This window comes from Artibeus jamaicensis, unplaced genomic scaffold (assembly GCF_021234435.1).
Source record: "Artibeus jamaicensis isolate MK-2021 breed Jamaican fruit bat unplaced genomic scaffold, CSHL_Jam_final contig_335, whole genome shotgun sequence".
Taxonomy (NCBI): Eukaryota; Metazoa; Chordata; class Mammalia; order Chiroptera; family Phyllostomidae; genus Artibeus; species Artibeus jamaicensis.
This window is the reverse complement of record NW_026521800.1, coordinates 927,416-949,605: the sequence shown is the minus strand read 5'-3', so window position 1 is coordinate 949,605 and position 22,190 is coordinate 927,416. Positions and strand designations below refer to the sequence as shown.

General features: G+C 36.8%; 1 protein-coding gene across 2 annotated transcripts in view; it reads left to right on the top strand.

The window, feature by feature from the left end:
- The window catches only part of LYRM4 (LYR motif containing 4), a 178,142-nt gene that overhangs the window by 37,043 nt on the left and 118,909 nt on the right, over positions 1-22,190 (top strand). For both annotated transcript variants that reach the window (XM_037137843.2, XM_053664101.1), the window contains exon 2: positions 14,658-14,778. In XM_037137843.2, the coding sequence (XP_036993738.1) occupies positions 14,658-14,778 (121 nt within the window). The remainder of the gene's footprint in view (positions 1-14,657; positions 14,779-22,190) is intronic.

Genomic DNA, 22,190 nt, shown 5'->3' with positions numbered 1-22,190 from the left:
CTAATTTTATACTCATCCATCAAAACTGCAACTGTAAATTTACTCAGACATCTCTTTTCCATAATTCCACCTAAGCAAACACAGCTAGAGAAAAGTCACCCAATTTGGAAAATTGGTATTACCATCCTTGATATTACCATCCTCAACTGACTTCTCACTGCTAGGCAAGTTCTGGATTCTGCTCATTCTCTCAGTTTCTGAAATATTTGTTTTTTGTTTTGTTTTTTTTAACTTAAGTTAGTTTATTGTTCAGCGTTTCTGAAATATTTGTTTTTTGTTTTGTTTTTTAAACAAATTAGTTTATTGTTGTTCTGTGTTTCTCCCCCCCCCACCATCTCACCTTTAACTGGAATATAATCAACAAAAGAAAAAAAGCAAACAAAATATAACCAGAGTCATTAAAATATTTGTTTTAAACCCCTCTTTCCCAAACATCCAATCTTCTCACTTTTTGTTTTCCTCATAATATTGTACCATGGAAGCTATAACATAAAAAAAATTGTCTTAGCTAATTCCACTTTCTTTTAATTATTAATTTTTTTACATATTTTAAATACCTTGGTTCCTATAATCTCTTGAGATGTTATTTTGCCATTCTAAAATGTTAGGAAATGTTCTTAGTTAAAATCCACTTTTAGGGCCCTGGCTGGCATAGCTCAGTGGATTGAGCGCGGGCCTGCAAACCACAGTATTGCGGTTCGATTCCCAGTCAGGGCACATGCCTGGGTTGCAGGCCAGTTCCAGCAGGGGACACATGAGAGGCAACCATACATTGATATTTCTCTCCTACTCTTTCTCCTTCCCTTCCCCTCTCTCAAAAAATAAATAAAATATTGAAAAAAAATTTTTTAATCCACTTTTATTTTATCAATAATAAGGCCAAGTAGGCCACTAATTTTCATCTAAGTATGGCTTTGACTATATTCCAAATATCTTATGTGTTATCATTTTCATTATTTTTTAAATATTTTCTTATTATGTAGTGAACTTTTTTCTTAGGCCCAATTACTATTTGAGTTTTTTTCAAAAAATAAGGTTTTTTTCTTCATACATTTACTACATTGTAGTCAGTAAGTATATGCTGATGTTGTCCTTGCCAAAGTTACTAATGACATCCTGACTGCTAAATTCATTGGGGCTCTTTTCAGCCTTTGTATTATCCTTTCTAGGACTTGCACAATCTTATCTACTACTCTGCCTATAAAGTTTGCCAACTTGTCTCATCTTTCCTGCCTCTGATCTTAAATATTGGTATTATTTCTCTATGGCTCTGCCCAAGGCTAGTATCTCTTTCATTTTACAGCTTGCCTTGGAACAAACTCATCTATTCCCACAATTTTGCTTCACTCTTCCTTGTTAATCATTTTTAAGTTTATTGCCAGCCGCACCTTCTCACCTGAGAGATTCAAAACATTTCTGGTCACCCACTGGACATACCCACTTTTGTTGTCTTATTGTTGCTTCAGAATAACCTGTCTAAAAATAAACTTTTGGAGCCTATTGTTTTTTTATGTTCACCTGATGCATATGTTTATTGATTTTAGAGAGAAAGGGGAAGAGAGACATCAAAGTGAAAGAGAAAGATAGATTGGTTGCTTCCCGTTTGATACCAGTTGGGGATCAAACATGCAACCTAGGTATGTGCTCTGACCTTTTGGTCAGAGGAATCTGAACTTTTGGTGTACAGGATGCTTCCACCAACTTAACCACCCAGCCCAGGCTAGAACCTATTGTTTTTATCTACTGAAAAGTTCTTGAGCCTCTTCTTTTTTCCCATGATACTGCTTTCATTTAATTCCCTATCATATACCTCACTGAGCTATATATATTTATCTAAGTATATATTTTTCCCTATCTCTTCTCACATATATTGAACCTTCTCTATTCTCATTTTCTTTATTATAGTGTGTTACTGATTTTATTATATCACCAGGAACTTAAAAATTATTAAGAAATAATGATTAAGGCCCTGGCTGGTGTAGCTCAGTGGATTGAGCGCGGGCCTGTGAACCAGACAATCGCGGTTCAATTCCCAGTCAGGGCACATGCCTGGGTTGCAGACCAGTTCCTTGCAGGCCAGTTCCCATCAGGGGACGCACAAAAGGCAACCATACATTGATGTTTCTCTCCCTCTCTCCTTCCCTTCCCCTCTAAAGATAAATAAATAAAATATTTTTTTAAAAAAAGAAATAATGATTATTGTAATAATTTAGAAAGCATAAACTTCAGTAGTCAAAAGAATTATTGACATGGCATTATATTTTATTGCAGTTTTCTGTACGTATATTTTCTATGATTGAGATCATACTAAATATAAAGTTATATTCTTAATTTTAAAAATCTTAACATTAGAGGATAAAATTTGATTCAGATTCAGTACCTTTCACTAAAATAAATTCTAGAAAGATCAAAGGATTAAGCATAAAAAGATAAACCATAAAAGTTTTCTAGAATACATAGGTGAATGTTTTTGTGATCTTACATATGTACAGAAATCTTTTGTACATATGATGTATAACCCAGAAGCCATAACATAAAAATTGATACATGTGACTACATAAAAATTGAACATTTCTACATGAAAAAATACACAGACATCATAAACAATGTCAAATGACAAACTAGAGAGAATATTGCAACTCTTCACAAAGGGCTCGCTTCTTAAACACCTTCTTATTACTTAGGTCTTGCAAAGAAGTCAAAAAGACAAATTTCTGAATTATGTATGGAAGGGTAAAGGATATAAACAAATACATGTGGCTTTAAATTTGTGAAAAGGTGATGAGTAGCAAAGATCAGAAAGTTCGATGGCACATTGTATTGGCAAAGGTGTTAGGAAACAGGCGCACTTACAGATTGCTGCTAGAAGCACAGGCTGGTACCTCTACAAAGAATTTTGGCAATATTTTATTAAACCTACAGATATACATATCCTTTTCTACCAACTTAATTTCTAGGAGTTGATACCACAGACACAATACTAGAGTAAATGGAGATATTGATTACCACGTTGTTTGCAACAGCAAGATTGGAAACAATCTAAACATTAATAAAGGACTGGCTAAATAACTTATAATTCATCCATACAGTGGAATAACATACAACCATTTATGAGTCAGTTTCATTTGAATTAGTAGGAAATGATCACTAAGATACATTTTAATTGAAAAATTAAATGTGCACAGTATGTTTAGAATGCCACCACTTGTGAAGTTAAGATGTATACAAAGAACAGTACAGATGTACACATAGAGCTCCTGTAATATGAATCTGAATTCATATTAGATTCAATATGAATCCAGTGTCTTCATAAGAAACTGCTAACTGATCATGTATCTAGAGAGAAGAACTAAAGAACAGCACTGGGTTGTGTGAGGGACAGGAAGAGAAGGAGACTGCTATTTCTCCTTATACTTCTAGACCTTTGGCTTTTGAACTTGTGACTTTAATTTTTCTAAACATCTATTTTAAAAACCTATACAATGTCATAATTTATGTAGCTACCTCTCCATTGTTGAACATTAGGTTGTTTCTATTTTTAATGCCTATGAATAATTCTTACAACCATCTTCTCTGTCCCAAATCCCAAATATCTACGTGTCTCTGTAGATATTTGGGATTATTTGTAGGATCACCAAAAGTAGAATTGCTAGATAAAAAATTATGGTTGTTGTTACCCATTATTATGCTGTTTTCCCAAAATAAGTACCACCAACAGGATGTACATGCCCTTTGCTTTTTAAAAAGAATTATGCTAATTTCATGGACAAAAAATTTTACTTTGTTTGAAAGTACATTTCTTTGATTATGACTAAAGCTGAACATTTCATATATCAATAGTAGTGATTTTCAACCTTTTTCATCTCATGGCACACATAAACCAATTACTAGAATTCTGTGACACACCAAAAAAATGCATCTTTTGCCAATCTGACAGCCATTGTTGTGTTGGTTGTTGTCATTTTTTAAAATTTCACAGTCTAAGGGTAAAGAGATCATTGCCCCTGATTAAATGGTCAGGTGTTGCATGTTTTAAAAATACTTGCAGAATATCAGTTCAAAATTGCTGATCTAGCTCCATCTATTTCATTCTCTTTTAATTTAACATAGTCACTCTTTATGCTCACTTATGAGGTATTGTTTCATGCCTCTTACTCATTTGTTATTTCTGGTCCTAGTGTCTATCTACTAGATTTATATATGCTATTTACATGCTAAGGATATTAGTTTTTTGCTGTATTTGTTTGTAACTGGATTAGGTCTTTAAGGATGGGTAATAATCAGCCAAAAAATCAAGCTGGAGAAGAACACTCTGTATATGGAGAAGGAGGCCTAATGGAGTGAGCAAATGAAGTCTTCCTATATGGCTGGAGTGGGTGATTTGTGTGGGAGTAGTGCCTGATGGAGTGGGGTTGATAAATAAGAGTATACTGTTCATGCCAATGTATTTGACCCTTATCCTGAAAATACTGGGAAACCATTAGGGAATTTTAAACATCTGCCCCAAAGCAGAAATTTTGGTCTCCAGAGTGGGTCTTCTGAATGTAACTTCACCTCCTCACTACACAATGCTTCTCACTGGTCACTGTCCTCTTTTTTAAAACAAGCTCAGTTGTTTCACTTGCTCTTATTACTTAGGTCAGTAGCTCTTTCCCTCATAAATATCTCAGCCACTTAAGACATGATGGACTCTAACTATTTGTAGAAACACTTAAAGCAGTTTTGAGATATAAGATAATTTTTTGAGCTTTGTGATACCAGAGAGAGATTTTTAAATTTTTTTTAGTGTATAACAAGTTGTCTTATACCAACTACTTATCAAAGATTGAATGGAGTTTTTCAACATCTGGAGGAAGCATAGCCTAAAGTCGAAAGTCACAGACTCGGTGGTCAGCTGGGTTTAGAACCTAGCTCTACCACTTACTGAACATGTGATCTTGGCCTAAATATTTATATATCTCTGGCTGATAGTTTATAAGGATTAAATAAAACAAGGCATATCCAGTACTTAGCACAATACCCTGTACTTGCTACCTGTGCTATAAATCATAGATATTGTTTTGTTATCTCTTTGGATTCTCAAAACACTACAAATGATTCAATTTCGAAAACAGAAATCTGAGGATATACTTACCCATATTTCATTCAGTATTATCTGGTTATAGTTCTTTCTTTGTTCTTTCTTAAAGTACTTGACCCTGGAGTTCAGGGTTGTATAAGTAAACATATTGAAATTATCCTCTGGTTGTTAAATCTCAGTGAGCCTTCTCAGTTTTTTTTTATAATCACTTCTGGGACATTTTCTTCCATTATAACTTTAATTACCTACTCAGTTCAGTTTGTTCACATTTATTATTTATAGGCTATATATCTTTGCTTGTTCTGAAGGTTAGTTAATTTTTTAACATATTTCTCATGAATTTAATTTTTTTGTGTTTTAGATTTGATTTTTTAACTTGCAGTCTATTCTGGTTTCTATAAAGCAGTGTTAATTTTTACTCCTTCAGCTATATGCATAATTATTCTCTAGGATTCCAGTCTTTGTTTTGTGGATTTTTTCCTCTCCTCTTTTTTTCTTAAATGGGCAGATATAACTCCTATACTGTTTATTTTTAATTTTCTTTAAAAGTCAACCTATTGAGTAATAACTGACATAAAATACATGCATTTAGGTGTACAGTTTATAAATAAATTCATTTTAGGTGTACAGTTTAATATTTTGACAGATATATAGGCCTGTCAAACCATCACCCCAGTCAAGATAAGAACTGTTACATTATCCCCAAAAAAGTCTCCTTAGCCCCTTTATGTCCACTTTGAATGGCTTCTGTTTCCTCTTACATCTCTTTATACACAGACTTCATCCCCCACTGAGGTCTGCAGTCAGTGACCTCGTCGATCTCCACTGTATCCCCAGAACCTCACGTAGCGCTTACATAATAGGCATTCAAAACCTATTTCTTCAGTGACTTGTCATGGCAAATTTTTTCATTGTTACCTTTCAGAGGTTATTTCAGTCTGTGCTACAAACCCTTTTTATTCTTTTTCTTTCCAGTTTCTTATCCTTTGTTGTGTTTTTGTTATTGATTATTGGTATTTTTCTTGAATGTCTTTTTTATATTGCCTATGATATTTTGATAAGTTCATTTGTTCAGTAAATATTGAGCACCATCTCTGAACCAGGCACCTTAGATGGAGTGGTAAACAAGAAAAATAAAATGTTCCTACTCTGTGGAGCTTACATCCTAGCAGGAACTCTCAAAAGAAGGAAGATTTTTTCTCTCTTCCTCACTGTTATCTGCCCAAAGTACTTCTGATCTTCAAATAATTCTTGAGCTTTCTCTCTGTTGGTGTTACTGTCCATTTTATTACATACCACCCACATATCCATACATACCATAATCCCAAGGCCGTGGCATGAGAAATAAGAGCCTGAACCAAGATACAGACTGATGATTTGGGGAAGTGGAAAGTGACTCAGGGATGTGGAAGGTTGAGTCAGTAAGATTTCTTGAATGAATACAAGAAATTAAGGGAAAGGAAGGAATTTAGGATGAATCCCCAAATGTCTAATTTGGAAAGTTGGTTGTATGAAGACACTCCTACCCAGGAAGGGAATACTGGCCACTGCGGGCAAGAGGAAAGGAAAATGGTAACTTCCGTTTTGCAAGTGTTTGTGAGAGAAGCTGTAGTAGATATAGTGGCTACCTTTTGTTGGAGAGTCCAAAAGGCAGTTGAATCATATGTATGTGGAACTCAGAAATGATGTGTGGAGGCGAGAAAGATTTGTTATCCAGTGGCATGTAGTACATGATAGTTGGGCACAAATGCAGTTACTGGAGGAGATTTTATTTAAAAGAAAAGAGGTACATTACAGAGCCCTAGAGAATATAATGTATAATGCAGCATTATACATGTACAATGTATAATGTGCAATGCAGCAGAATAAGATTAGCCCACAAACAAAACTAACAAGAGATAGTAGACCAAAAGAACAAGAAGAGAAACCAGCTAGCTATGGAACTCTCCATTCAGTGAAACAAATACATTTATAGATACCTAGGTAAAAGACTGCAAATAGTGTCATCTAATTCATTATAAGAATTATTGACTTTAAGAGGTACTATTTTTATTAAAAATTATGACAATGTAAGTTGCCTAAAATTGGTGGCTTATATATACACTGAGTACTCTCTACATATTAAGGCTTGATGAATTTTTGACAGTTGACCTCAAAAAGTGAGCCGACAACAGCGTCATGGAGACATTCAACATGCCTGCATTAGGTAGCATGGCCCCAAAGATGTGTAAGGGTGAACAGAAGATCCAGAAGCAGCAGCAGGTTCCAAAAACACATTGATACTGTCATCTCAGCCCTGTGGAATCTAGAGGCATGGCAGAATTAAGCAGCTTCCTCTTCGTGGCTATAAAGGAAGCACTGTGTTCAGGGGCAAGGCATGAGTGAGTAAGTGAAAGTAGATGGAGAGTATCTACTTTTTAGCAATTGAAGGAGTTTGTCACAAAGAGACCAACAGAAAGGGTTAAGATATTTGACTTGGGGTTGGGGGAAGGAGGAAGAAGCACAGATGTTTCTACAGGATGGATATGCAGAGAAAGCAGCATTGGGGTGGTTGTGAAGGATGACAGAAATGAGGGGTAATACATCAACTGGTTTTCCGAGTGCACCTTTTGAATGTGAAAGCCAATGTGATCTTCCATGAGCTGAGGAGGCTGTGATTATTATCACCTGCATTTGGCTGACAGTGGTTCTGGGAGAAAGGAGAGCCTCCTACTTCAGAGCTTTCATTACCACCTGCTGTACATCTTTGCAGCTGGAAAATTGGAATGGTGAATCTCATAAAGGAGTTTGATCCTTGCTGTGGTGAAAGGACAGCAAATAGAAGAACCAGTGGACACTTGGAGGCACACAGATGGACAAAAGCTGGGGTGGAGAGGAAGAGCCAAATAGGAGTCACCTGCACAAAGAAGTGCTAAGAAACTAAAAAGCTCAGGAGGAGAAGGATAGCAATGATTTGTGTGAGAAGCATAGTCTGACTTTACTGTGTCTGTGGATGCCGTCTGCTTGCTCATAGTTGGTAGCTGTTGCTTTATGTGTTCATTTTTCATGTCTTATTTCAAACAGCATCTGACTCATAGTAAGATCACCCTAATGCAAGGCATTGTGTAGCAGCTGACTGACATTTTCATTGCAGCATCTGCACATTTCTCTTTGAAATGTTCTTGCTCAGTAATATACTCTAGAGGCTGATAGACGAAATGGTTTACTTCAGTAACAGTGAAAATGATAAAAGTCAGGGTAAAAGCAAGATCGAAATAATTGGTGGTTGGCTCTTTCCTACAAAATTTGAAAATTCAGCTACATTTGTGACTATCTTCACAAAATGATGATCATTTGAAATAAGAATTCATTCAACTGAAAAATTGTTCATGCAATAGTAGTTTTATCATTCTGAGCCAGTGCAATGTCTACTCTTTAGTAGACATTTTCCTGGGAAGAGGAAACTCTTTAGGTTTTAGATGCTGGAGAAGGAAGAAGAACAAGAAAGAGAGGAGGCAAGCAACTATTATATCATTCATGTCAAAGCCACATCCAAAATTTGAACAACTTTTGATTGTAGTAGACACATTTAATTTGAAGATCTAGATTTATTCTTTTAGGTATGAACTTCAGAGATTTGGGGGGACAACAAGAATACACAGCAATATATATATATATATATATATATATATATATATATATATATATATATATATATACATACATACATACAAAATACTGGGCCTTGAGCTCAATTGATAATAAATTGTTAGGAGTTGTCAGCTATTTTTTAATATCTTGGTGTAGTTTAAATTTATGTTTTTCTTATGAGTGCGGCTAAATATATTTTCATGTTTATTTGATTAAACTAACAATTCTCAGAAAATGATGTATAACCTTTGCTCACTTTTCTGTTGGGTTATTGGTAGTTTTCTTGTAATTTGAGTTCTCTTCTGTTTTTACTTTATTTTTTGATAATTGACCCTTTTTTTACCATCTCACATTATACTTAGCTGTGTTGTGCAATATGGATCATCAGAGGTTTGGCAGTGAACCCAAATAAAATTAAGCATTAAGAGAATTAACATTTGTGATATGATTTTCTTTTTTAAAAAAATATTTTATTTATTTAATTTTAGAGAGGGAAGGGAGGGAGAAAAAGAGGGAGAGAAACATCAGTGTGTGGTTGCCTCTTGTGTGTCCCCTACTAGGGACCTGGCCTGCAACCCAGGCATGTGCCCTGACTGAGAATCGAACCAGTGACCCTATGGTTTGCAGGCCAGAACTCAGTCCACTGAGCCATACAGCCAGGGCTGTGATATGATTTTCAAAAAAATGTATTTTCCTAATTATTAGATTTATTGGTTATGTATAATATGGATGTTATTGTTTTGTTTTCAGTTACAGTTGATATTCAATATTATATTACTTTAGGTATATGGCATAGTGGTTAGACATTATATGACTTATAAAGTGATTTCCTCTATTAGTCTGTTAACCACCTGGCACCATACAGAGTTATTACAATATTATTCACTATATTCCCTATGCTGTACTTTGCATCCCCATGGCTATTTTATAACTGCCAGTTTGTACTTCTTAATCCCTCCCCTTTTTTTTCATCCAGCCCCTAAAAAACCCTCCCCCTTCTGGCTACCATTAGTCTGTTCTGTGTAGTTTATGTTTTGAATGTTCATTTATTTTGTTTTTTAAATTCCATATATAAGTGAAATCATATAGCATTTGTCTTTGTCTGACTTATTTCACTTAGCATAATACCCTCTAGGTCCATGTTGTTGCAGATAGTAAGATTTTATTCTTTTTTATGGTTGAGTAAATATTCCATTGAATATATGTGCCACATTTTTTTTAATCTGACCATCTATTGATGGACCCTTAGGTTGCTTCTATATCTTGGATATTATGTATGAAATGTCCTTTTTTGTCTTTATGATATAGCCTTCATTTTAAAGTCTATTTTGTCTGATACAAGTATCGCTACCCAACTTTTTTTGTTGCTGTTTGCATAAAATACTCTTTTTTTCATGCTTTTACTTTAGTCTGTGTACGTCTTTCTTCTGAAGTAGGTCCCTTATAGCCATCTTTCTTTTCCCCTCCACTCAGCCACCCTATGTCTTTTGATTGGAGCATTTAATCCATGTACATTTAAAGTAATTATCAATAGTTACGTAGTTACTGCCATTTTGCTATTCATATTTTTATCTGTTTTTCTTCTTTTTCTTAAAGGGGTCCCCTTAACATTTCTTATAATACTGATTTGGTGCTGATGAAGCTCTTTCTTAAGCTATTTTCTAATTTCCTGAAACTTTGGATGAACTTAGGTCTTTATATTGTAAGCCATACTCCCTTTTTTCTAGCTACTCTTGGCTACTCACTAGCTTTTAGAAAAATCCATTTAATAATGACTACTGTTGAAAATTTTATTTTTCCAAACAGCCCATGCAGCATCCTGAATAAAGAATCAAATGAATGGATGATTCTCTGAGGTTAATTTCTATTATGAAATCAATCTCATATTAAATAAAATATTCAAGTTAAATTATTTTCTCCTCTCTCTGCTCCCATCACCACCAAAAAAGAAACTGTTTTGGAGGAGTATGTGTGTATGAGGAAGATTGATTTTTGGGTCTTATAAATAGTCATTATGTTGTGCAAGAAAGTAAGACAGAAATCACTTTTAGGTTGTCTACCTACTGTCTAAAGTCTTGTTAGATTAGTAACGGTATGTGAAGAAAATAATGTATAATATAAGTCGGTTAGTAAAGTCCTCCCATACACCTTTATGAGTGAATAAGTCCCAGTTATAAAGTGTCTGCTACTACAAGGATTCCATTTCCAGTTATTGTTGCCCTAAGAGAAGGTCCTCTACAGCTACTCCAGGTGGTTCATGTAGGATTAAGATGAAAGTCTAGTAGTGGTTTAATTCCTAAAAATGCAAGTTCCTAAACTGACTTATACTTTATGGCTGTTAAAGTTACAAGATACCTTTTTAATCTTGCTTTTAAATGCAAATGGACCTGATATTTCAATGTGTCATTTAAAGTTTTCTTGTACTTTAGAAATGTTTAGCCCTTACAGTATAACAGGTGTGCTGAGACAAAGAACTGTAGTCCAACTGAAAGAATAGATCAAAGCTCCAGAAAAAATACAACTAAGAGATTAAGAGATAGCCAACCTATCAGATACAAAAGTTCAAAACATTGGTAATCAGAATGCTCACAGAATTGGTTAAGTATGGTTGCAAAATAGAGGAGGAAGTGAAGGCTATAAAAAGTGAAATAAAAATATACAGGCACTTCTGGCCAGTATGGAGGCATTGGTGGATACACTGTACCTCCTCGCACAACCAAAAGAAGGACAATAACCATTTAGAAACAAAAAACAACCAGTAGACAGAAAATTAAACTGTAAGGAAGTCCAACAACCAAGGCATTAAAGTAGATACATTCATCCAGACCAGTAGAAGGGGCGGAGTCAGGCAGCTGGGTACAGAGGGGTTGCAGGAGAGCAGTGGCTGGTGGACACTGGGCACGCAAGGCAGCAGCAGGCAGACCTAGGTGGCGGATTGTGGAGGGGTGCATACAAGGCAGCTGGTGGGTGGGGCAGTCCCATATTCCCACACAGATAAACCAGGAAAAACTGGGGAGCGAGACAGACCATGCAACCCAGGGTCCCAGCACAGGGAAATAAAGCCTCAAAACACCAATTGAAAACACCTGTGGAAGTTGAGGTGCCAGGAGAAACACCCAGCCTCACAGGAGAGTTTGTTGGAGAGACCCACAGGGTCCCAGGACATACACAAACCCACCCACATGGGAATCAGCACCAAAAGGGCCCATTTTGCTTGGGGGAAATCAAGAAAGTGACTGAAATTCGACAGCAGAGCAGGCACCATTATTCCCTCTGAGACCCCTCCCCCACATACAGCATCACAACCCAGAGACTGGGTTGCTGCACTCTGATGAACACCTAAGGTTCAGCCCCTCACTACATAACAGGCATATCAAGACAAAAAAAAATGTCCCAAATAAAAGAATAGATCAAAGCTCCAGGAAAAAAATACAACTAAGCAACAAAGAAATAGTCAACCTATGAGATGCACAGTTCAAAACACTGGTAATTGGGATGCTCACAGAATTGGTTGATTTTAGTCACAAATTAGATGAAAAAATGAAGGCTATACTAAGTGAAATAAAGAAAAATGTACAGGAAACCAGTAGTGATGGGAAGGAAACTGGGACTCAAATCAATGGTGTGGACTGGAAGGAAGAAAGAAGCATTCAATCAGAAAAGAATGAAGAAAGAATAATTCCAAAAAATGAAGAGAGGCTTAGGAGCCTCAAGGACATCTTCAAATGTTCCAACATCTGAGTTATAGGGGTACCAGAAAGAGAAGAGGAAGAGCAACAAGTGGAAAACTTATTTGAGCAAATAAGGAAGGAGAACTTCTCTAATCTGACAAAGGAAATAGACTTCCAGGAAGTCCAGGAAACTCAGAGAGTCCCAAAGAAGTTGGACCCAAGGAGGAACACACCAAGGCACATCATAATTACACTATCCAAGATGAAAGATAAGGAGAAGCTTAAAAGCAGCAAGAGAAAAGGAGACAGTTCCCTACAAAGAGATCCCATAAGACTATCAGCTGATTTCTCCAAAGAAACCTTGCAGGCAAGAAGGGGCTAGAAGGAAGTATTCAAAGTTATGAAAGGCAAGGACCTCCATACATCCAAGATGACTCTATCCAGCAAAGCTATTATTTAGAATGGAAGGTTAAATAAAGTGCTTCCCAGATAAGTTCAAGTTAAAGGAGTTCATCATCACCAAGCCCTTATCATATGAAATGTTAAAGGGACTTATCTATGGAAAGATTGAGACTGTGAACAATAAAATGACAACAAACTCACAATTATCAATAACTGAACCAGAAAACAAAAATATAAAAGTAAAAACAAGCTAAGCAAACAAGTAGAGCAGGAACAGAATAACAAATGAAGAGGGAGGGATATCATCAGCCAGGGTGGGAGGTGTGAGAATGGAGTAAAGGTGCAGGAAATAAGAAGCTTAAATGGTACAAGCTTAAGAGGTACAAAATAGACAGGGAGAACTTAAGAATAGTATGGTAAATGGAGAAGCTAAGGAACTAAATGTCTGACTCATGGACATGAACTAAGAGGGGGTAGAATGCTGGTGGGGGGAGGTTGCAGGGCAGAAAGGAATAAAGTGGATAAAAAACGGGACAACTGTAATGTCATAATAAATAAAATATACTTTAAAATTGAATACAGTTCCCTAGTAAATTGTATCCTCCTCCCAATATCCACCCACCCCAGCTCCCTGGGAAATTATAATCCTCTTCTCCTATTTCTTAGCCTCTATTTTCATTCTTCTGTTTCTAAACATTGCTAATAGTTTCACATGGATTATTTAGCAGGTGTTCAAAGTTAAGAGCCACTCAATCTGAGATGATGCAAAGACTAGCAGAAATTGTTTCTAATATGTTTGACTTGGGCTGCTTCTTCTTAGTGCCTTGTCTTTACTCTGGTGCAGACAGGTGGCCCTGGGGTTCAAGGCCATGACTCTCAGAGTGTGGGAGTTTATCAGGTTAATGATTCTTGACTCTTCTGTTATGGCTAATTATCCAGATCAACTACCCTCTAGGAATGCAGTGTGGTTTGACAGTGATGTGAGGAGAGGCAAATACTAGCTGCAATAAGGAATAGCAAGAAGTGGAATAGCTTTCATTTATTGAGTCTTTTTTTTGTACCAGATTCTGTGCCAGATTCCAGGCATTCCTCGTAAAGCTTAACCCTCCCAGCATTGCTGAGAGGTAGACAGGATTGTGCCTGTCTGACAGATAGAAAACCTGGGTTAAGAAGCTTGTCCAGGTTCACACAAGCACTAGAAGCTAGAGCAAGAATTCAGACCCAAGCCTGTCTGATTTGAAAGCATTGTTCTTGAACCTCTGTTCTTGCACTGCATATAATTTATATAGGGAGAGGAGGTGCTAGCCTCCACATAAACACATGCTTACATATGTGTTTATGTGTGTACTTTAAAGCATTTTGGCGTAATCTCCACTCTGGACTGAGGTACGATCCTAATGTGGATCCTAACATTAAGTTATACAAGAGGATGAAATAGCCAAAATATGGGACAAGATTGAAGTGCTGCCCCAAGTCCAGCTTAGATCACTATGTCTTCATGCATGTGTATGTGGTGCATCATTTTCCCTCAGTTCTTGCTTTGTCTCTGTACGTTAAAGGTTCAATTAGCCATGTAAATGGAAGGAAGCCAGATGTGAATAACTCTATAAAGAACCAGTAATCTAAGGAGCACTTCTGTAACAGTATGCCATTTGTATATGACTCATTTGAGGTAGATTTATATCCCTAAATATGTTTGCTTAGTCATCCCAGAATTGTAGTAGATGGGCCTGTCCCAAGAGCAAATATCAAAGTGATTATCCATAGGAGAATATCAGACAATGATTACTAAGGCAAAACTTTTAAATTCATTAAAAGCGTAGCTTCAGAGATGCTGACACCTTTTCTCTTTTTACCCCCCTGAATTTGTTTAGAACTTATGCTATCAGGAGAATAAGAGATGCCTTCAGAGAAAATAAGAATGTAAAAGATCCTGTAGAAATTCAGACTTTAGTGAATAAAGCCAAAAGAGACCTGGAAATGATTCGTCGACAGGTAAGACAGTTCAGTGATGAACTGTTTCTCATTAAGAGCTTAAAGTTTTGACACATCCCTTGATTAGACATCACTGCTTTTGGTGTTTATGATTTACACAGAATCATAAAACTCTCTTCCATTTACTCATATAGACATAGAAAGATGGCCTATTATATTTTTTAATTCAAGGAGAACATAAAGGAAAATATCAGCTGTTCAGAATTTCCAGGGAATGCATTCTTTGGGAAGCTGAATTGTCACATTTAACTAAAAGTCAATGCTTTAAATATGGGAAACTTCAAAAAAAGGTTGTTCTTTTTTTAACATATATTACACATCTATATATAGACATGTGTCAAAAAGTATAAATATATTCTACTTTTCTTAATATTTTAATATCATAGTTCAAGATAAGATTGCCTGTTTCTTGAAGACATGGTTGTTGGTGATGAACCTAGTTTTGTTGCCCCGTGGAAGATGTATCTGCAGGTGCAGGTGGTATAAATTACTGCTTTGGGGTGGACTCCATAAAGAAGTCCTGGAAGGTGTTTTTGTTTTCATCTTATGGAAGGGCCAGGGATCACCTTGATTTGCTCTTGCCTTTCTATTGCTTTTGAGGTAAAGCAGAACGTCTGCCGCAGCACAGTCTAGGTAGTGTGACATGTTCATCTTTATGCAAAATTCATTAGAAAGCCAAAGGCTAAAGTAAAGTAGCCTGCTATCAGTTGATTTTCTCACTCTCTGACAAAATTATACTTTTCACTATTTTTCTTGGGTTTATCAACAATCACACCATGAGCTTCATTTCTGCTTCTATTCATTTTTCCCTCTTGTGGTAAATTTGTTTATAAAATGTGGAAGGGAAGCCCCTTACCATTTTTCTAATTTCTGCTTGTATTTTGGAAAGGACTTATTTGGCTTCATCAGGAGGTACCAGCTTGACTGACATTATGTTGTATCATAATATATTAACATATAATCTTCATGCTTGACTCTAAACAGAATTCAAAAAAGCAGTATTAAAAACTGTAGTTTCATTTTGTTAAAATTAAAGGTTTTATTCTATTGCTTATATAATGAAACAACCCCTTCTAGAGTAACATTTCAGAATCTGATGACCCTCAAGTTCTGTAGTTATTTAGCAGTAGAATAACTTTGCCACATTCAGACAAGCCTAGGAAATTATCTTTAACTAAGGGAATAAAAAGATAATAGGGTAGCCATGAAAAGAAACTGGTCCTCACTTTTGCATATACTTTGATGGTGGCAGATAAATATGAGTTGCATATTGAAAATTCTAGAATGATGCCATTTTTCAGGCATTAGTGGTTGAATTTTATGGGATCCTTTAGCACTGGAACTTGGAAAAACAATCAGCCTAAGTCCTTATTTTGCAAAAACTCAGAAAGATTTAATTCTTTGGCACTTTCCCATGTAAAAGTTGGCAAGCATCTCCAAAACAGGCGTGGTTTTATCTGTTGGTATAAAGTTACTCAAAGTAGAAAAGGCTTAGAAAAGGCACCTGTAAGTAATCTGTTCCACCATTTCAGCTGTATCTTCATTTGAAGTGATAATACTACCCTCTCAAAAATAAAAAAATAAAAAAAAGACTAGACTGGCTGCCATCAAACATCCCCAGTGAATGCACTTAAAGCAAACTCAAAACACTGGAGCCTCTGTGTCCCCACTAGGACAGCCCAACAAATGCCCAGGGCTTCCATGTTAGCTAGCTGAGCAGCTGGGGATTGATTATGAGATCCTTGAAGATCCTTCTCAGAGAGGCCCTGACATTCTCATTCCAACGGAGAACTAGTTAGCCAGTTATAAGTCAACACCTGGGAGGTTTGCATTCCCTTCCCTTTCACATCAAGACTGTTCCAGAATTCAAGAATAACATTTATCATAGTTAGCTTCTGAGATGTAGAGGACTACTAGAGCCACCTTATTCTAAGCTGGAATAAGTTACCCTTGGTGAAAAGGCCTTAAATAAAGTAGCATATGTATTTTCTTCTCACTGGCCACTCTAATAACCTTCTAACTTGCCTTCCTGATTGCCCCCTCCCCAAATGTTCTGTTCTTTACACACTGCCAGAGTGTTCTTTTTTATAAAGAAAATCAGAGCAGGTTACACCACTGGTCAAAACCCTACAAGGGCTTTGTAGCACCCTGAGAATGAAATCTGAGGTCTTTATAATGTCCTCAAAGGCCTCCATTGTTCTTGTCTCCCTCATGCTATGTCAGTACCTCCTTCATGTCCATAGTACACATCTCCACCTTACTTCCATCTCAGAGTCTTTGTACCTTCTACCTGGAATAATCTTCCCAGACCTTCCAGTTGTCCAATTTCCCTTTTCACTCGGACTTACCTGTCATGGTCACTATCTGATATGCAAGAGCATGGGCTCTAGAGCCAGCCTGCCTCCAAATCATGACTCCACCTACTATGACCTTGAACCAGATACCTAGCCTCTCCATGCCTCATATGAAGTACAGATGACCACAGGCCCAACTTCATGGGTTATAATGAGGATCAAACAAGCTAACATATGTGAAACCCTTAAAAGGATGCTGGCACATATTAAATACTTGCTATTGTTCTCCAGAGCACTATATAGAGTTGGTTCCTAATAATTATTTATGGACTTAATGATTATATGAAGAGTTTGGCCCCCAAGATCATACCCCACAGTCAAGGAGTCTGTGCCAGCAAAATCGTGATGTCTTGCTTGCTGCCCAAAACCTCTCTTCAGAGAAAAATGAACCTTGAAAGTAGAAATCTAATGAAGATCTTGAGACATTACCCTCATGACTTGTCCTGTCATATCAAGTCCTTCCTTCACTTTAGTACTTGGACCCAGAGACCATCCACAGGACGCACATCCTTTTCAGCATCACTTTTCCACATAGGAGAAAGCTGACAGCCACCTTTCTAGCTGCCAGATAGGCACATCCATAAGGCACTACTCAAACTGAAATTCTCTATTAGACTTTGTCCTCTCTCAACGCTGTCTCTACTCCCTTGCTTTCTAGTTAATCTTTAAAGTGTATCTTCTTCCTAATTCTTCAGTCACTTCAGTCAGTTGTGATGCTAATGATGCAACTTGTAAGCGTGATAAGATTTTGCAAGGCTTAAAGAAGTCTCTGTACAAAGATTTTCTTCTTTCTGGGCAGGTAGAGAAACCAAAGTTCAAGAAAATTGGATGCCCTGTCCACAGCCACAGGACCAGATCTGAGCTCAGGTCTTCTGATGCCTTAGAGCAAACTCAGAAGTTCAAGGATGTGAGCACCTGAGTCAGTAGACACTGAAGGATAAAGATATTCCACCAGTGTTGTTAAGACCCATAAGGACCACATCAACCTAGGTCCCTCTCATTAGAGTCATTCTTCCTTTACATCCTTAATGCACAGAGCTATTTAGTCTTCATTGTGGCAACCTGAAAGATTCTAGAGAGCATCAGCATTTCTTACTAGCCTTTCACACCACTCCTAAGGATTGTTCTAATTTGAAAAAGTAAAATGGCAGATTGATCTTCTCCATTAGGAGCAAGTCAGACTCCTTTTGCTCCTTCTCCATAATTATGGCCCACTGAATAGAAGCCTGGCATATACATGTTCTTTCTTTGACATTTTTGGACCAGTTCTCTCCCTGAAAATTATAATTCAGTCTGCCAATCTCTAATTTTTTTCCAGCTATGTGCATCATCTTATATCTATCTCAGAACTAGCAGAGACGTTCTTCTACCTTTCTACAGACTCCCATTGTTTCCATATAAAACAGTTCTATAAAGACAGATTGACCCCAGCAGCTTGTAGGAGTTCTTCCCCTCTCCTGAAAGCAAGTTCTAGACTAGTGCCCACTAAACCAAGCTTTCCTATTTGCTTCTCAAGTGGGAGCGTAAAAATTGGAGAAGCCTTTTGTGTACCTGTCTGATTGTGCCAGAAAGAATACACAGAAGCTGGGCTGTGTGTGTCTAGGGTTGGGCAAACCGCTCTCAGAAAATCCAGGCAGCAGAGAAGTCCCTAATGATGTTCTACCCCAAATAATAAACAAAGTTCCTTGGGTATTTTATATCAAAAAGAGAAACAAGAACGTCAACCAGACTCTGCTTTCATCTTTGTTATTTTTTTTATCTTGTCATTCTAGAGATACTTCTCCTGATTCCTATTTATAAGGCATTAATTAGAACAACTAGCAGTTAATCACTCCGTAGCTCTACAGTTTGCCACGCCCCTTTGCACAGTAAGCAACCACAGCTGCCTTGTTTTGTGTCAGCACTTCTGACACCGTAGCCCTGAGGCTCCAAGTGTCCTCCGATGCCTGCAGCTTCAGCAGCCTTCCATGTGCAGTTAGTTCACAGAGATACATCAAAGAGAACACATTTTCCAAGCATTTCGAAACAGAGTTATAATCTTTGTTACATACCTAGTGTACTGGCCACATGTCTGTGAGAGAAGAAACAGAAGACACTGCCGGAAATGGGAGCCTCTAGGCAACTATGGCAATGAGGTTGTTACCAGACCTGTACATGATGAGATTGCCTTAAATGTGTGATTTAAAAGTTAAGGTTGTAAGTTCAGGAATATTCAGCTGATTTCTAAGTGTGTAGCAACTTTTTCTTGAAATCTGGTGAAAGTTAATATATCTGCAAAGATGGAGTTTATTTACAGCTACGTGATGCTATCAGCATTAGCATCAGCATTGTTCATTAGCATGTATCCCAGGAAGGCAAAAATCTTCAGTTCTCCCAGGTTCTCATAATATACCAGCAAACCTGGGTGATAGGAGTTGTTTATTTCTGTCTGTGTGTGTATGTGTATAAAAATGTTGTTTTTTAGACACTTTTCACAGGTAGTCAGGTAAAACCTTGAACTCTAGGAAAAAAACAACTATTCCACATTGAGGGTTTCCCAATCACTGACTTACTTAGGCTCCTGGATTTAGCACCAAACTTAAATCCAAATAATGTTTGGTTACCCTACCAGTGATGGGTTATACATGTATCAAGGTAAGAATTGAACCTAGAAAAACAAGGGTTATCTGTAACAGTCAGACCTCGGTTCTCGAATGTCTCCCATCTCAAACAATTTGGTTCTTGACCAAGTTGTTCACGAAAAAAAAAATGTCTCAGTTTTTAGACAGAATTTTGGATCTTGACCCGACACACCCTTTCATGATGATACCTGTATGATCAGTCACCTGTAATTTGGTTTTCAAATAAATTGCTTCTCGAATAGCCTTCTGGAACAAATAAAGTTTGAGAACTGAGGTTCTACTGTAATTGCTTGGAGACATAGTGTATGTAATTGTACAGTGTGAGGATAAACTGGATGTTTTGTAATTCTGGAGAATGACATGGTTTTAGAGTCATACCAGCTTTGCAGAAGCTTTTCAGTGATAACACGTATACCACCACATTATGGTTTGCTACTGCTGCTATTGTTGTTGTTTTAGTGAAGCAATTCAGATAGTGGATGTAGCAGCCCAGAATTATGAACCTGCAATTGAAAGCAGTTAGAACAGATATTATGTACAGTTACTGAAGATAATAGGCAAGGGGTTGATATTTCAGGTAGCACACATCTTTGTTAACCTAAGTGTGTGTATATGCGAGGTGCAGCATTTTCAGCATTTCTTGGCTTATACTTAATCATCATTTTTGTAGGCCCCTAAAAGCAAAATAATGTGCCTAATTTATTTACATTTTGGGTGGTAGTAGGTGAATCTCTGAAACTTTAGTCTTTAAATGACTGTTCAGGAGAAACGTGCACCAGTAACTTTTTGAATGTTCCTGTCAAGAAATCAGAAGCTGGTGCACAATGACTGTCTGCTCTCATATCAATAACTTCAGTGTCCACTCCAGTGCCCTTAGTACTAGTTAAAACTTGAGTTAGAAGTGATATCTTACTCACACTTCTCATCTTTTACAACAGCCTGTGAAGAGGTAGAAATGTTTTAGGTCCTCTTGGGGAAAAGTAATAGTATATTCTATATCTCTCCTCGTATATATTTTAGCATAATTACCATTTTGATTGTTTGGGGGAATCTCTAAAACTTACTTGGCAGCTATTTCCATGGAGTAAGTAAAAGTCAGCCCCTACATTGGTGGCACTTAAATTGCATGAAGAGAATTATACACTATCCACAATAGCCAAGGTGGAAGCAACACAAATTTCCACCGATAGATAAATCAATAAAGAGAATATGGTGTGTGTATACGGTAGAATATTATTCAGCCTTTAAAAATGGAAGTTCTCACACATGCTACAATGTGGATGAACTTTAAGGATGTTATGCCATTGGAAATAAGCCACTTACATTAAGTACCTAGAACAGTAAAATTCACAGAGACAGAAAGTAGTGTGTTGGTTGTCAGGGGCTGGGAGAAGTGGAGAAGGCTGTTTAGCAGGTAGTTTCAGTTTTGTAGGTTGAAAAAGTTCTAGAGATTTGTTTCAAAACAATGTAAATTCACTTAGTACTAATACTGTACACTCAAAAATGGTTAAGATGATAAATTTTATGTGGGTTTTTTTCACAATTACAAAAAAAAATCTCCCTCTGCTGCCTGCCCCTCAAAAAGAATTAATTACTTCAGACACTGGTATTTGAGGGCGGGAGGCTTAAGTCATTTGAAGCTTAACAAGTGGATTTATATGTGTGAATCTTTAGTTTCTTATCAGTAAAATGTAAGGATTGCTATGATTTCTAAGGCTACTTGCAGTTTTAAATATCTGTGATTCAACATTTCACATAATTATCTGCCCCCTTCTTCTTTACTTGCAGAAACTTACGATACATGTTAGAGTAAATTGCTCTATGCTCAGCTTTCCTTGACCATTTTTCACAAAGATCTTAACTCTGTAGTTTAGGTTGCAAAGGAGCAGAGTTGTAGCCAGCTATGTACAAGGTATGGCAAAAGTAGGGTTGTAGTTGTTTGTATGGAAAGTAATAGAATAATTCATAAATAATAATACAAGAATAAACTGTGTTTCATGTACTCACAACTATAAAACTACTTTTTCCACACCCTATATTTTGACTGTCATGAATTCCAAAAACTTTTCTTCATCCTAACCTTTCTGCTACAAGGAAAGTCAGAATATTGCTTTTATTAATGATGCTAACACCTCTGCTGTGCACTTCCTTCCTTTCTGATAGATGATTACATCACCAGTATTAACACCTATCTCTGAGCAGAACATTTTCTTAAAAGAAAATGAAATAGCAGTTGACAAGCAATAATGCATTAAGTAATAGGCAAAAGAAAAATTAAAATGCTTTCCTCAAGCCCCACCTTAATATTAATGATAGTTTCTTCCTACTCCTTGACTGGCTTCTTCACACATTAAACACAATCTGCTCAGTAAATCAAATGTACTATATATATTGCAATTCTGTGCCCACAGTTTCTTCCCCAGATACTTATTGAGCA